Source organism: Bombus huntii, chromosome 17, assembly GCF_024542735.1.
Source record: "Bombus huntii isolate Logan2020A chromosome 17, iyBomHunt1.1, whole genome shotgun sequence".
NCBI lineage: Eukaryota > Metazoa > Arthropoda > Insecta > Hymenoptera > Apidae > Bombus > Bombus huntii.
The window spans coordinates 5,252,395-5,265,709 of NC_066254.1; the positions used below are offsets into that span (position 1 = coordinate 5,252,395).

At 27.4% G+C, this 13,315-nt stretch overlaps 2 protein-coding genes across 3 annotated transcripts; one reads left to right on the top strand and one right to left on the bottom strand.

Moving 5' to 3' along the window:
• Positions 1-149: 149 nt before the first annotated feature.
• LOC126875177 (protein decapentaplegic-like) lies at positions 150-9,781 on the bottom strand. 2 transcript variants are annotated; one of them, XM_050637917.1, is made up of 4 exons: positions 8,983-9,781; positions 4,391-4,749; positions 3,640-4,084; positions 150-3,269 (listed from the first exon to the last, which is right to left on the bottom strand). In XM_050637917.1, the coding sequence occupies exons 2-4, from the start codon at positions 4,716-4,718 to the stop codon at positions 2,870-2,872; spliced, it is 1,173 nt and encodes a 390-aa protein (XP_050493874.1). In that variant the 5' UTR covers positions 4,719-4,749; positions 8,983-9,781; the 3' UTR covers positions 150-2,869. The 2 variants fall into 2 exon arrangements, with proteins under 2 accessions (XP_050493874.1, XP_050493875.1); XM_050637918.1 differs by lacking the exon at positions 8,983-9,781 and adding an exon at positions 5,538-5,672.
• A 207-nt stretch (positions 9,782-9,988) lies between these two features.
• LOC126875188 (serine/threonine-protein phosphatase 4 catalytic subunit) lies at positions 9,989-12,860 on the top strand. The gene is made up of 6 exons (XM_050637954.1): positions 9,989-10,221; positions 11,030-11,200; positions 11,273-11,425; positions 11,576-11,827; positions 11,943-12,181; positions 12,269-12,860. The coding sequence occupies exons 2-6, from the start codon at positions 11,051-11,053 to the stop codon at positions 12,396-12,398; spliced, it is 924 nt and encodes a 307-aa protein (XP_050493911.1). The 5' UTR covers positions 9,989-10,221; positions 11,030-11,050; the 3' UTR covers positions 12,399-12,860.
• Positions 12,861-13,315: the final 455 nt, after the last annotated feature.

Sequence of the window (13,315 nt, forward strand, 5' to 3'; positions counted from 1 at the left end):
TTTATGATAAAATAATTTTAAAATTATGCATTTTAATAATAATTAAAAAATATATTATTAATTGTAAGCTTTAGTTTTAATCAATTTCCTCGTATTTTTTTTTTAACTACTATTTATTTTTTCTATTTAGGTACAAAAACGTACGTAAGTGTAATTTAACATATATTTTTATTAAAATTTATTCACTATTTACACACGCAATATTTGTGTACGATGTATACAATATTGTGTACAATCGAAAGATGTAAAAATATTAATAAAAACGTCAAATAGAATACTATATATACTAATTCACTATACAGACGCACTATTTACATTAGTCGTTTTTTATTTCTATCTATTTTACAGATTTTACAGGCTGACGCGCGCCACAGCTATAAAAGATTCTTAAAATCATATTCGTCTCTTTTTGTTTTTATACAAATATACATATGCTCAGATTTCTCTGCTAACATAAATAATTGTTCCTCAGGCAGGTACGGTTTATTCTTGACGGCAGGAAGAATTTATTTCAAGATATTTTGTACCTTCAACATTAATGAAATTAATCAAATTAATCAAATTTATAAACTATAAAGAGCCAAATTCCAGGTTAATGTTTGTAAATTATTATTATTATACTTTTCAAGCTGTACAATATCTAATTATGGTACAAAATACGTGTTTTTAAGAATTTTTACAAGTTCTTAAACAAGTTGTTACAAGTCCTTAATACATTCAGTATTTATTAGAAGAAAGGAAATATAATAATTGCTTTCTGTTTGTATTAGTGAACTAATAAAACTTGATACAGATTGTATAAATACTTTAAAAACATTTTATGTACAACATTTAGAACTTGTTTTAATTAACTATTAATTCAAATAAAACAAAAATCTTATATGCATATTCGATGAAAAGATAATATCTTATTGTAAAGAGATTAAATGATATTTCAAAATATATGTATTCTGGTAATAATTCAGTATTGTTTAATACTGCTCATATTTTAGCATATTATATTATTTAATTAAAAATGGAATTGGAAAATGGAATGTTTGATAAACGCCTGAGATATCTTTGTTCAAATATTTGAAAAATTGTATTAAATCTACTACAAATCTAACATTAATGTAACAGAATTTTAAGATACCACAGAGAAATAATTACTAATAAAATAAAACATAAAAATGAAATGCGTAAGAAATTATTAAAAAAGCTTTCTTTTACATTGATAAATAAATATGGATGTAAGATTCTCAGTTAAGTATTTTATCAATACATATCCTTGCCGTCAAAAAAATTGATTGTATGCTTGTTCAAAGAAAAATTTCTCATTTTGAACAATTAACAATCGATTAAAAAATTAATCAATAGTCAATAGCAACAAATTATTGTTTTAGAATCTTTCTTAACAAAAGGGGAGGGGGGTGCTTAAAATTTTGGCGCGCGCATTTACCTCGATTTAAATCCTCCTTTGAAAATATTTTCTCCTTTCTCAACTGTAAGATACTTTAACACATTGACTGCCACGCGTGTTTTCAAAGAAATCTCCATCAGGCCACGCGTACAGCAGTACCAAGCGTTCTCTGCTAGGTGCTCCCATCGATATTTTAGTAATGCGAGTCGCTCAAGTGGTGGTCTTAAGAATGATCTTTCGTTTCATTTGTTCGCAACATTAAAACCACTAGCTGTTGTTGAATATAATGAAGGAAAGTGTGGTATAGATTATTCCGGTTTCTTATGTCACCACAATTAGAAAAGGAATCAAATGGTACAGAAAACTTGGCATTCAATTCCTTCTGGGAATTTCTGTTGTAAACGCTTTGACGGTTTACAAAATTGCAACAAGGAAAAATATAAATATTAGAGTATTTAGACAATTATTAGTTGCAAAATTATTAAATCTTTGTCTTCGACGGAGTCAACATAATATCGCCGTTCGGAAAAATGATTCCGGAAGAAGCATTAGACGCGCATGCAAACTACGTTATGCAAATAAAAGACGTCGAATGGACCGAACAAAGGCACAAAAGAATTTGAAGAAAACAACAACTTATTGTCCAAATTGTCCCGACCAACCTCAGCTATGTATAGAATGCTTTAAAGTTTTACATTCTAAATAATTTTTTCAATAAACCATTTTCGTATTTTTATTTTATAACAATTCAACAGTTTTATTATTATGGAATATCTTTTCAAATACCTACGACGATCCTTCGCAAGTACTCAAATAAACGACACCCGAATATGGATTACACGGCCTGACCAGAAACTTTGCTAACACCCGAATACGGGTGTCATGGCAGTCAACGTGTTAACGTAAGGTACAAGTACAAACAACAAGGATCAAAATCTTAAATGCCTAATTTTTTAAATCTTTCTTCCTTTCTAAACAACCACATAGACTTAATAAAAATAATCATTATGTCCAAGAAGAACTGATTGATATTTCTTATGCACAGAAAATTTTGGAGGACTTGAAGTATTTATAATAAATTTTTTTTATTCCTTGTGTCTAAATTTTTCTATGATAATCAATAGACCGAAATTTGACTACATTATACAAACTTTTCAGATTCTTTTTATTTTATAAACATGGGACAAGTTAGGCAACCAGCCTAATATTTGAAATTCCGACAATTAATCAATCGTTTGAAATTTCCACATACAATGAACTTAAAATCGTTCAACTGTGTTATAATTGCCTAAACATTTAATAAACAATTCAACATACCCTCCAAAAATGGCATTATTTACTATTTATTCAATTTAATAAAATCTCAGTTCTTTGTTCCCTCATTTTTTAATGTCTCTTTAACTATTTTCATTTTTATTGCACATACATTCTTCACTGTAAAAACAGTTTACTGAACCAAATAGCAAATAGTTAACGACACCCACATCCAAGGACAGACATGTCCTGGTAATTTTTCAATACTACTTTATTTTCTTCATCAAGATAAAGCATGGATATAGAGCTAAGAGCGGTAGGTACACAACAAGCTTTAGGCACCATACTTGGTTTTGTTGAATAAACCAAGTTTTGGACAATTGCGTGATTGGTAGAATTTAAGTGATCTGCTAATGGAAACGGGCAATCACCATGGCAATAAAAGGCATCGTAACCAGGGGGGGCAACAATCCAATCATTCCAACCAACATCAGCAAAATCAACATAAAGTGGATGTCGCCTACAATTTTCACGTCCATCTTTTCGGCGGTTTTTTCGAAGTGCTGCTCTTCTGGCACGACGGTCCATTATTTGACTTGCAGAAGACATCTTATATCTAAATAATAAATATTCTTGATATAATATTCTTGTAAATTATTGATTTTATATTGATATAAATTATGTATTAATCATTATTAGAAAACTATTTCATATACTACGTAATTAATATTTTTTCTGTGAACTTATAGTTCATTATCAAATCATCCAAATTTGGATATATTATATGTATAATATAATTTGTTATTACACGCAATTTAAATACATTGCTATTATACATGTGTATGTATATAATAATAAATGTTTAAAATAAAATATTAGATTAAAAGCTTTAAATTTCGAATGCATAATTAAGAAAGGTTACAATAATGCTGTAGTTATTCTTTCTATAAAAAGGAATAAAAATATATGAAGAAACTAGTTTGTACCTGCCATCATCTGTATAAGTAAATAACATTGGACGATTAACAACCCATGTGTCGTTTCTTTCATTTGCGTTTCTCCTTAAACGCACATGCTCCTGTTTAGTTCCACGTACATGTACTAAAAGTCCATGATTGTTCTTAGGATCTTTTATCCATCTTTCCACAGCAGGATGTACGTCTACACTAATTGTGCCATTTTTCCTAGTGTTTAGCGGTTTACTATCAATTAAACGCAATAGCGGAGCGCTATGTCCTCTTGCACCAGGACGTAAAATATCATATATAAGTATTCTACCCAATTTCGAATTGGAATCATCTTCATTTAAAATAGGTACACGAGAAAGACTTAATTCTGCAGCTTGTAACTTCTCCCCTGAAGGTATACTACTTAAATCAAAGGAAAGACGAAAGCGATTTGGAGATTGAAATTTATGATCCACCTCACTTTCTGCATAAAAACAAATAAAAGAAGAAAAAGGTTGAGATATAAATAATAATGTAATAGTATGGATCTTAATTATCATATATTTTATTTAACATTTTTAATTATGTTACTATTATTGTTATCTACACATATTGTAATGTACATTTATATTTTAAAGTGCATTAAATTTTACTTGTTGCATTGTTTAACTACATTATATTGTAAGTAATATTTAATCGTTATTCAGTTGCAAACATACAGTATAATTTATTAACTAATATAATGTCAAAAATAATTTTAGATACATTTACTTTTTATAAATATACTTACCAACATGAGAAAAGGAACGCACTGTATTAGCAGATCTGGCATGAATTCCTGGTTTAGCAATATCAGCCATACCAATTGTATTTTGTTTTACAAAAAGTTTTTTCAATGATTCAGGAACATAAGCTTGGCCTTGTGGTTTTGGCCTTTTAGCAAAACCAAGAAGTGACAAAAGGCTAGCTTCAATTCCAGCAATTGCTTGTTGACGTTCGCTGATAGCAAAATGTTTGGCACTATCAGAATGTAGATGCAAGTGAATGTTTGCTGTGGTAGTTGCCAGCAGCAAACTTGCTGCGACTAAAACCAACCTCAGTGGCAGCAACATGCGCATTGTGATGTCGTTGCTCACGGATGTTGCCTCCCTAAAAGCAAAATAATGAAACTCCTGATATTGTATGTCAATTATGAACAGTTTCTTAAAGAGATTTAAAAATGGATAATGAAACAAACACAATTCTAATTTAATTATACATATAGTCACAAGTTAATATTTTAATAGTGACATGAAGAATTGAGAAAAATAGTCAAAAATTAATCATTAATGACTGCATATTGTAGATTTTTACCATAAAAGAAAGTATTGTAAATTTCATTTGCTCCTCATAGAAAAATTTGATAATGCTCTTTGATAATTCATAGCTAAAGTTAAAATTATAGGAAATAAAATAATTTTGCATTAACTCTTATATTTATGTGTCAATTCATGATAATCATCTTATTAATTCATAGAAATAAGAATTAAATAATTAATTATATAACTCGTTAAACTCAAATATTAAATTTTTATATAAAATAATAGATAATTAAAAATACAACATTTAGAGATATGTTTAAAAAGTATACACAAATTTGTTAAAAGTTTATTTAACGACAAATAGTTTTAATATAAATTGTTATACACACACAAATCACTGGATGCTAAAATAATCATATAATTAAGAAATGTAAATTTAAAATAAGATCAGCTGTTTGAAGTAGAAATTATTAATTTACTCAACCATTTAGCAATGAAAAAATTATTTTCTTTTATAATTTAACTAATAGTCTTAGGACTATTTTGAATCATGACATTGTTCTTTTTAAATAGTATATACATATAATTTTGCTAAAGATATTATAATATTTTCATAACAGTACACAAATAGCTCACTTTTACTGTTAATTCTTGCAAATATCTCGAAACTAATGATTTTTGTTATATGTCACTATTCGCATGAATAGATGAAAAGTAAAATGTTTGTATATTTTTATATGATTGGATATAAAATTTGAGAACCACTGAGACAGACCTGCATTCTATTACAGATAGAGATAGAAACAGAAAGGTTAGTGCCATGCTGTCTGCTGCCGAATGATTGGGCGATTAATCTAGCCGCGAATTTTCAACGCGTTTGCTTCAGTTACCTGACATAAAGCTGTTCCACGAGAAACAGTTAAATTACTTAAACTGCTTTTTTTATTTTGCTATTTACATTTATAATTCAGATGTAGCAAGTGAAAATAAAATTAAATAAATCGAATGAAAATTTTTTTAATACATTTTGTCAATACAATATTATTATTATTAGTTTTATTGCTTGTATTACATATTGTGATAACCTTGTATAATGATAACATTTTTATCATATGTTATATTTAATTTAGATACGTAATTTCATAATCAGACATATGAAAGAGTTTTCATTTTTAAATTGAGATATTTTGTTTCATTAATGTAGCAGATTCTAAGCTTATTTATTAAATTTATTTGATATAAAATAGAACAATTCTCTATCATTTTGAAAAGTTAGTTAAAATAATGCTTAAAGCGAAATATTAACCTTACATGACCAACATCAACTTTGTACCTTGAATTATTACAAGTCGATATTTAAACATCTTTTATCATAAGATAAATAAAAAAGATGGCTTTTAAAGGTTCAAAATTTTTAAGTCAGGATAGGAAGGATATGTCTTTGTAAGTATAGTATAATAATGTCTGTTAATAACTTACTATTATAAATGTATTTCAAAGAATTAAACCCAATATTTTGTTGTTAATATACTGTGAGTATACGTATATTCTTATTGTTTTGTACAATTATTTCAATTAAATACTGTTTTGATAATACATTATTAATTAGCGATAGTTCTATTTAATCAGATAGTAAATAACAGTTACAATAACTTATGATTTCTATACATAATACGACGAAAAGAATGAAAATAATAAAAGCAAATATTTCTGTTATAGATATTCGAATTCAGAATTTATTTTTTATATCTTGCAATTTATCTTAGAATTATTATTCAGGTACATCGACATCTCCAAAGTTATTTATTTGTATTATTTATATTATTGTATTAACTGTATCCATGGATGCAAACTATATAGTTTTTTACACTACATATACAGGATACGGCTGAATAACATATACAAACGAGCATGAGGTAATTCCTGATGAAAAACTGAGAAGAAAATATATAATAAAGAAAATTTTTCTCTCGGGGCTTAATTATCGAGAAAGGAACCGAGGAATCACCTTATGCCTGCTTGTACATTAAATAAATGTATAATTAATGTTTTAAGGAAATGTAAACGTATAATGGTGTAAACGCGATTCTATTAATGAGAATTGTATATAACGCTTCAAGAAGAATGTAGTGTTCTTGTACTGTACTAAAGGAATGCACGGCCACCCAAAGTATTCGATCTAACGCGAAGCTAATTCGAAGCTATTAGGTCGGTACATACTTAGGAGACCACTTCGCTTCTAGGAAACAAACTCTCTACCTGCTCTCTACGAAGAAAAAATTCTGCTGTCTATATCTGTATTTCCTTTTAGACTTTCTAGTTAAAGAATATTTAGAAAATGAATGGAAAGTTATGTATTAGAAAGATGTACATTTAGGATTATATATAACAGCTCTTATCATAATTATGAATTTAATTATTGCCTTCAAACTTAATATGAAAAAATATTTTGTTGGATAAGCGGAGAAAGTATTTTACACGAAACAAGTGGAAACTTACAAAATATTTAGTAAATATTTAATAGATATCTGTAGTATGCGTTTATGACTTTGTAACTAAAATATACAGTACAATATCATTAAATTGATAATTAAGGAAAACTAAATCTTACAACTTAAATATATCGAGAAAAAGAAATTAACATAATGAATAATAGAGTTCTGTAAAGGCAGGAGTCAAGAAATAAATGTAATAAAATAAATAAAGCAACAAAAGTATGTTGTAGAAAATTCTACAATGGTCAATATCATTTGTAAGAACGAAATGAACGTAGGTGATTCTTTCCTCCAAAAGTGACTATAAAATCTCGTAAAATTAACCAAATACTTCCATTGTAAGACAGCATACTGTTACAATGTTAATAGGATATTGACTAGGTATTGACGATTTCAAATATGTAGAAACTCTAAGATTAAGTAAAATCTACTAATATAAATATGTTTAAATAAAAAAAAAAACAATAAATCGCTGAATTTTCAAATATTCTTAAATTCCAAATATAAAACAAAATGTTGTGAAACAGATATTTAAATATACAAAATAAAGGAAGAATAAATAAAGTTTCATAAAGGAAGAAAAGTTGATAAAATCGATGAATACGCGTAATATCGATAAATTTGCTTTCTCTTACAAGACATAAAAATTGTCGTTTGATTAAGCTTTTGAGTATTTTTAAAGATTTTTGCAGTAATTTAATATGCGCAATTAACAGAGTGAAAATTTAATGAAAAAGATAAATTAAGAACAACGTTTTTGTTGAATGTTTTGACATCGTTTTCGATAGCTCATTTCAATACATCGAAAGAGACAACGAAAAGTTGTAATTTGTAAAATACAAATGCATAGATCGTATTGTAGAATGTAAATAATGCTCATGTTTATCTCGATAACAGAGATATAATACTCTATTGACATATATCATATTATGTAAACAATGAAGAATTTGACATGAAATGTTCATTTAACAATCCTCTTCAATACAACATTAAAGCTGTAATATAATTAAAGCACTGAACAAAACACAGCTTAACCTGTTTTCTCCCATCTTTTTTCATTTAAATAAAATATAAGATTGGTATTTTTTTTCAAAGAATCACTAGTTAGATTAAATAGTTAGAATAATCACAATTAAGCATACGATTTCCAAATGTTTCGTTTATTTCATAACTTCAAATAGTAAATTAACATACTGTTATATCAGAATATAATAATTTCGTTTATTACTTAAAATAAAAATTATATCAAATAACGTATTCTGTAGTGTTTATATTATTTTTCAAATAGTTGTAGGTATCTATAAAGATATTTTTTCATTTTCAGTTTCGTGTATATCGATGGAAACAGCAGCAAGTACAACTGGTAATATCCTGTTTAACACAAATATCGCACAGTTGCACCGAAGGAATGCGGCACGGGTAGAGTAAGAATACAAGGTGTTGAGTATACATAAGCAGCACGTCATCGTCTAAAATAATCGGGCCAGCGACAATCAAACAAACCTACTCTTTCGAGCCAATGAAAACCAATGAATTTTTCTGTTCTAAAAAACTTCTTAGCAATGTTGTATTTCTATTAGACTCACCTGAGCTAATCGTAAGTCCGTTGTTTGAGCAGCCACGACATTTCAATGAGTCCATGTAACCTCACTCAGAAACTATTGTCTCAAAACCTCGCCCCCGGCAGTCTTTAGTATCGATACATCGATGTTGGAACTCTTTTGCGTTGTCTGATATTTTCGCACTTGTGTACTCATCAAAGAGAAAGAGCAATTCACCCGAATAGATAATAGACAGAGAGGAAATAAATTATTTTCAATTTTTCTTAATAGTACGCAAAATCATGGATATAATGATTAGTTTTTAAAACACTATCATCGTTTGTACAAATAGAGAATGTTTTCAAGAGCACGCGTTAATATTGAACACAACTCGATACACGGAAATCTTCGAGAAGTCGAGAGGAATAGTAGAACCGGGATATCGTAACGTGAGAGGGGAAAGAGACAAAGAAAGAGAGAGATAGTATCTTAATAGTAGGAGATACAAATTTAGCACACCATCACGTGATTACTTTATATGATTAAAATGTTACAATTGTAATCTCAACTGCTTTATTTGGAAAATTATTTTTATTCAATCCTATTAAGATTTTCAAGTTGTTTCATCGTATATTAATTTGTTAATATTAACATTGACTTTAATAATATTAATAAATAATAGTAAATTAAGAATAATTAATGTTTTTATAGCATCTTTAAGGTAATTAAAAAGTGTCTTACATATCCCAATCTTTGAGATCACGTAATAGCTATGTCTCTTCCACATAACACTTGATAATTTTGTTATCAAATAGTTTTATTTCAAAAATTCAAACATGTTTGCACATTTAAAAGCGAAAACAATTTTTATATACATCATCTTGCATTCTGAGAAATATATTGCAGTCGTTTGAATCTAGGGAAATTTGAATTTAAATATACATATGTATTTTCCAAAGTTTTTTGAGTTACTAGATACAAACTAAAGGAGAATTCTCATCACGTCGAATCGGCTAAACAAACGATATCACTATAGAATAAAATCTAGAATAGAAACAACAAATTTGTTCAAATTTCTTTCCTCGGTTTACTTTAATCTATGTTGAATGTCAGTTATATCGTAATGTTTGATATTTGTTGAAATGAACTTTTGGATTGTTTCTAATCACTTATTAATGTTTTAACTCTTATGAAATAACCGCAAAGAATTTTAATTGCACGTGCATTGTTTAAATGCGTTTTATTTATTAGGCGAAGCAAACCTCGCTCCCTTTATACGATCAGGTACGTTTATCGTTTCTTTTATATACATTATTTATTTGCATACTTTGTTTATTGCATATATTTTCTTATTAACTTTTTATCTATTACGTTGAGATAAGAAAAATTTTTACACACAATCGTAATTGATTAGATTGTACATTTGCAGTATATGCAACTGTTTGTAAATGTATATTTATAAAAGTGTAACTGTTATACAAATTTAAAAAATAATTCGGTTAATAATTCCATAAACATTTGTAGAAGGAACGTATTATATCCATTTTTAAACAATGTAATACCTGCTACATTCAGCATAGAATTCCAGCTGTTCTAAAGCATTGACCTCTTCATTATCAAAGAAATGTTTAATGCTAGATGATGTATTATTTTTTTTACATTGTTATGTATTATGGAGTTTTTTGATTAAGGACTATGTAGCAAAAAGTTTCTTTATAGTCTTATCATATATGCTCTAATAACTTTATAAGTATGAAATTATAAATCATATTGTATTACTTTACTTATCAAGTTTGTTATTTATTAATGGTTTTATAACACATTGATTACATATATGACACTATTTAAGCATTGTTTTAAGTCTTTGTTTCATATTTATACAACATTTTTAAAATAGAGATGTTCAGTAATAGTTCAAATTATATATATCAAAGAAAGTATATCATACAGTAAATAACAGATAATTTTAATAATTTCACATAAACTTATACTGTTCATAATATATAATTATAAATCGATTATGTGGGTTTATTATATTGTTAAGTAACTTCTGTATTAAAAGGAATAGAAAGATTTTTGGTATTGTTTTCAGTGAAGGTCACTATTTTATAAAATGGCTGATTCCAGTGATTTGGATCGGCAAATAGAACAACTAAAAAAATGTGAAATCATCAAAGAGGCAGAGGTTAAAGCTCTTTGTGCCAAGGCACGTGAAATTCTTATTGAAGAGAGTAACGTACAAAGAGTGGACTCTCCAGTTACTGTATGTTTTTATTACAATAAATGTAAAGCATTATTATAATCATAGTTTATAAAAGGCATGATTTATTTTCAGGTATGTGGGGATATTCATGGTCAATTTTATGACTTGAAAGAATTATTTAAAGTTGGGGGTGATGTTCCAGAGACAAATTATCTATTTATGGGAGACTTTGTTGACAGAGGGTTTTATAGTGTTGAAACATTCCTTCTACTTTTGGCATTAAAAGTAACTATAAAAATTTTTATAACGATATAATGCCTTAAAGATATAAGAAATTAATATGATGATCAATAAAATTATTAACTTTGAAAATTACATTGAGGAAATGAATTATTACCTCTGTAATGACAACTATGGATGTGAACATACTTACAGGTTCGTTATCCTGATAGGATTACATTAATAAGAGGAAATCATGAATCTCGACAGATTACACAAGTTTATGGTTTTTATGATGAATGTTTACGCAAATATGGCAGCATTACAGTTTGGCGATATTGTACTGAAATATTTGATTATTTATCTCTTTCCGCTATCATTGATGGAAAAATATTTTGTGTTCATGGTGGATTATCTCCAAGCATTCAAACACTTGATCAAATAAGGACTATAGATAGAAAACAAGAAGTAGGAACTATGTTTAAATTCGTATAAAAAATATTGAACTATTTATATATATTAGATAAAATTTTATGGTATAAAATACAATGTAATAAAATATATATTTATAAACTTCTTATAGGTGCCACATGATGGTCCAATGTGTGATTTACTTTGGTCAGATCCTGAAGATACTCAAGGTTGGGGAGTTTCACCACGTGGAGCTGGTTACCTTTTCGGAAGTGATGTTGTAGCACAGTTTAATTCTGCAAATGATATTGAGATGATTTGTAGAGCACATCAATTAGTTATGGAAGGATATAAATGGCACTTTAATGAGACTGTTTTGACTGTTTGGTCAGCACCTAATTACTGCTATAGGTAAATGAATATTTTAAGGATATAAAGAGATTACATCTTTGATCTTTTTTATAAATTGATATTTTTAATATAATATTTTTTTGATAGATGTGGTAATGTTGCTGCAATATTAGAATTAAATGAACACCTTCAGCGAGAATTCACAATATTTGAAGCAGCACCACAGGAAAGTCGAGGAATACCTAGTAAAAAGCCTCAGGCTGATTACTTTTTATAAAAAAAATTTAATTAAAAATGACTGCATAAACCAAAATATTTCCGAATGTTTTTTTTTTTTAATAGAAACCATTTTAAATGATTGCTTGACACATATTTACAAAACGTTCACATAGGAAAAGGGGATTTGATCATGAGAATATTGTAGACAAAAACTAATGTTGTTTCATTTGTAATTAAATATTAGCAACGGACTTCGATCGGTATTGGAAATATCAATTTGATATAATAAATAATATGAGTATATGTGTTTCTCAATATCATAGTTTGTTAATATGAAAATCTATATGACTCTACAAAATATACTAAATAGTTTTGTCCTTGATGATAAAAGTATATATCTTTTAAAAATGTGTATTTTGTCATTTCTCAAGCTTCAAAGATACGTACACACACATATGCGAAAACATTTGTACTAAGTGAATTTAATTATTATAATAAGATTGAACTTCTTTTGCTTTAATTTCTGTAATTATTTCATATAAAATGTTTTAAACGTGTGTAGAAAATCAAATTGCGTAATTCTATCTTATATTGTATAAATATTTAATTTATATATGATTCAATCTATAACTAAATTTTAATGATATTAAAGTAATTATTTAGCATGAGAAACAATAAAATAGAAAAAGTAAGTAGAATTTATAAGTGATTGTTTGACTTCAAAAGTAAGTAAATTTATTATAATTATAATTATAATAATTTTTTATGTAACTACGTTCTAATAGGTACGAGATCGTAATTATTGAAGTAACAGACCATTTTATAATCCAGCTGTATAGTGAATTTCAAAAATAATTTGACAAACTATAATTTCAGAAAAACTGATTTTATAGGGAAATAGTGTCAACGAAGCTTAATTATTTCAATCCTTAGTTATTCGATTTACAATTTTAATTTAGTGTTATTAATATTATC

Coding starts and splice junctions, on each gene's coding strand:
- LOC126875177 (XM_050637917.1), bottom strand. CDS start 4,718: ATGCGCATGTTGCTGCCACTGAGGTTGGTTTTAGTCGCAGCAAGTTTG. Junction 4,085..4,390: donor GCGTTCCTTTTCTCATGTTG/GTAAGTATATTT, acceptor GTTTTTATGCAG/AAAGTGAGGTGGATCATAAA. Junction 3,270..3,639: donor ACTTATACAGATGATGGCAG/GTACAAACTAGT, acceptor TTTATTATTTAG/ATATAAGATGTCTTCTGCAA.
- LOC126875188 (XM_050637954.1), top strand. CDS start 11,051: ATGGCTGATTCCAGTGATTTGGATCGGCAAATAGAACAACTAAAAAAA. Junction 11,201..11,272: donor GAGTGGACTCTCCAGTTACT/GTATGTTTTTAT, acceptor ATTTATTTTCAG/GTATGTGGGGATATTCATGG. Junction 11,426..11,575: donor TTCTACTTTTGGCATTAAAA/GTAACTATAAAA, acceptor ACATACTTACAG/GTTCGTTATCCTGATAGGAT.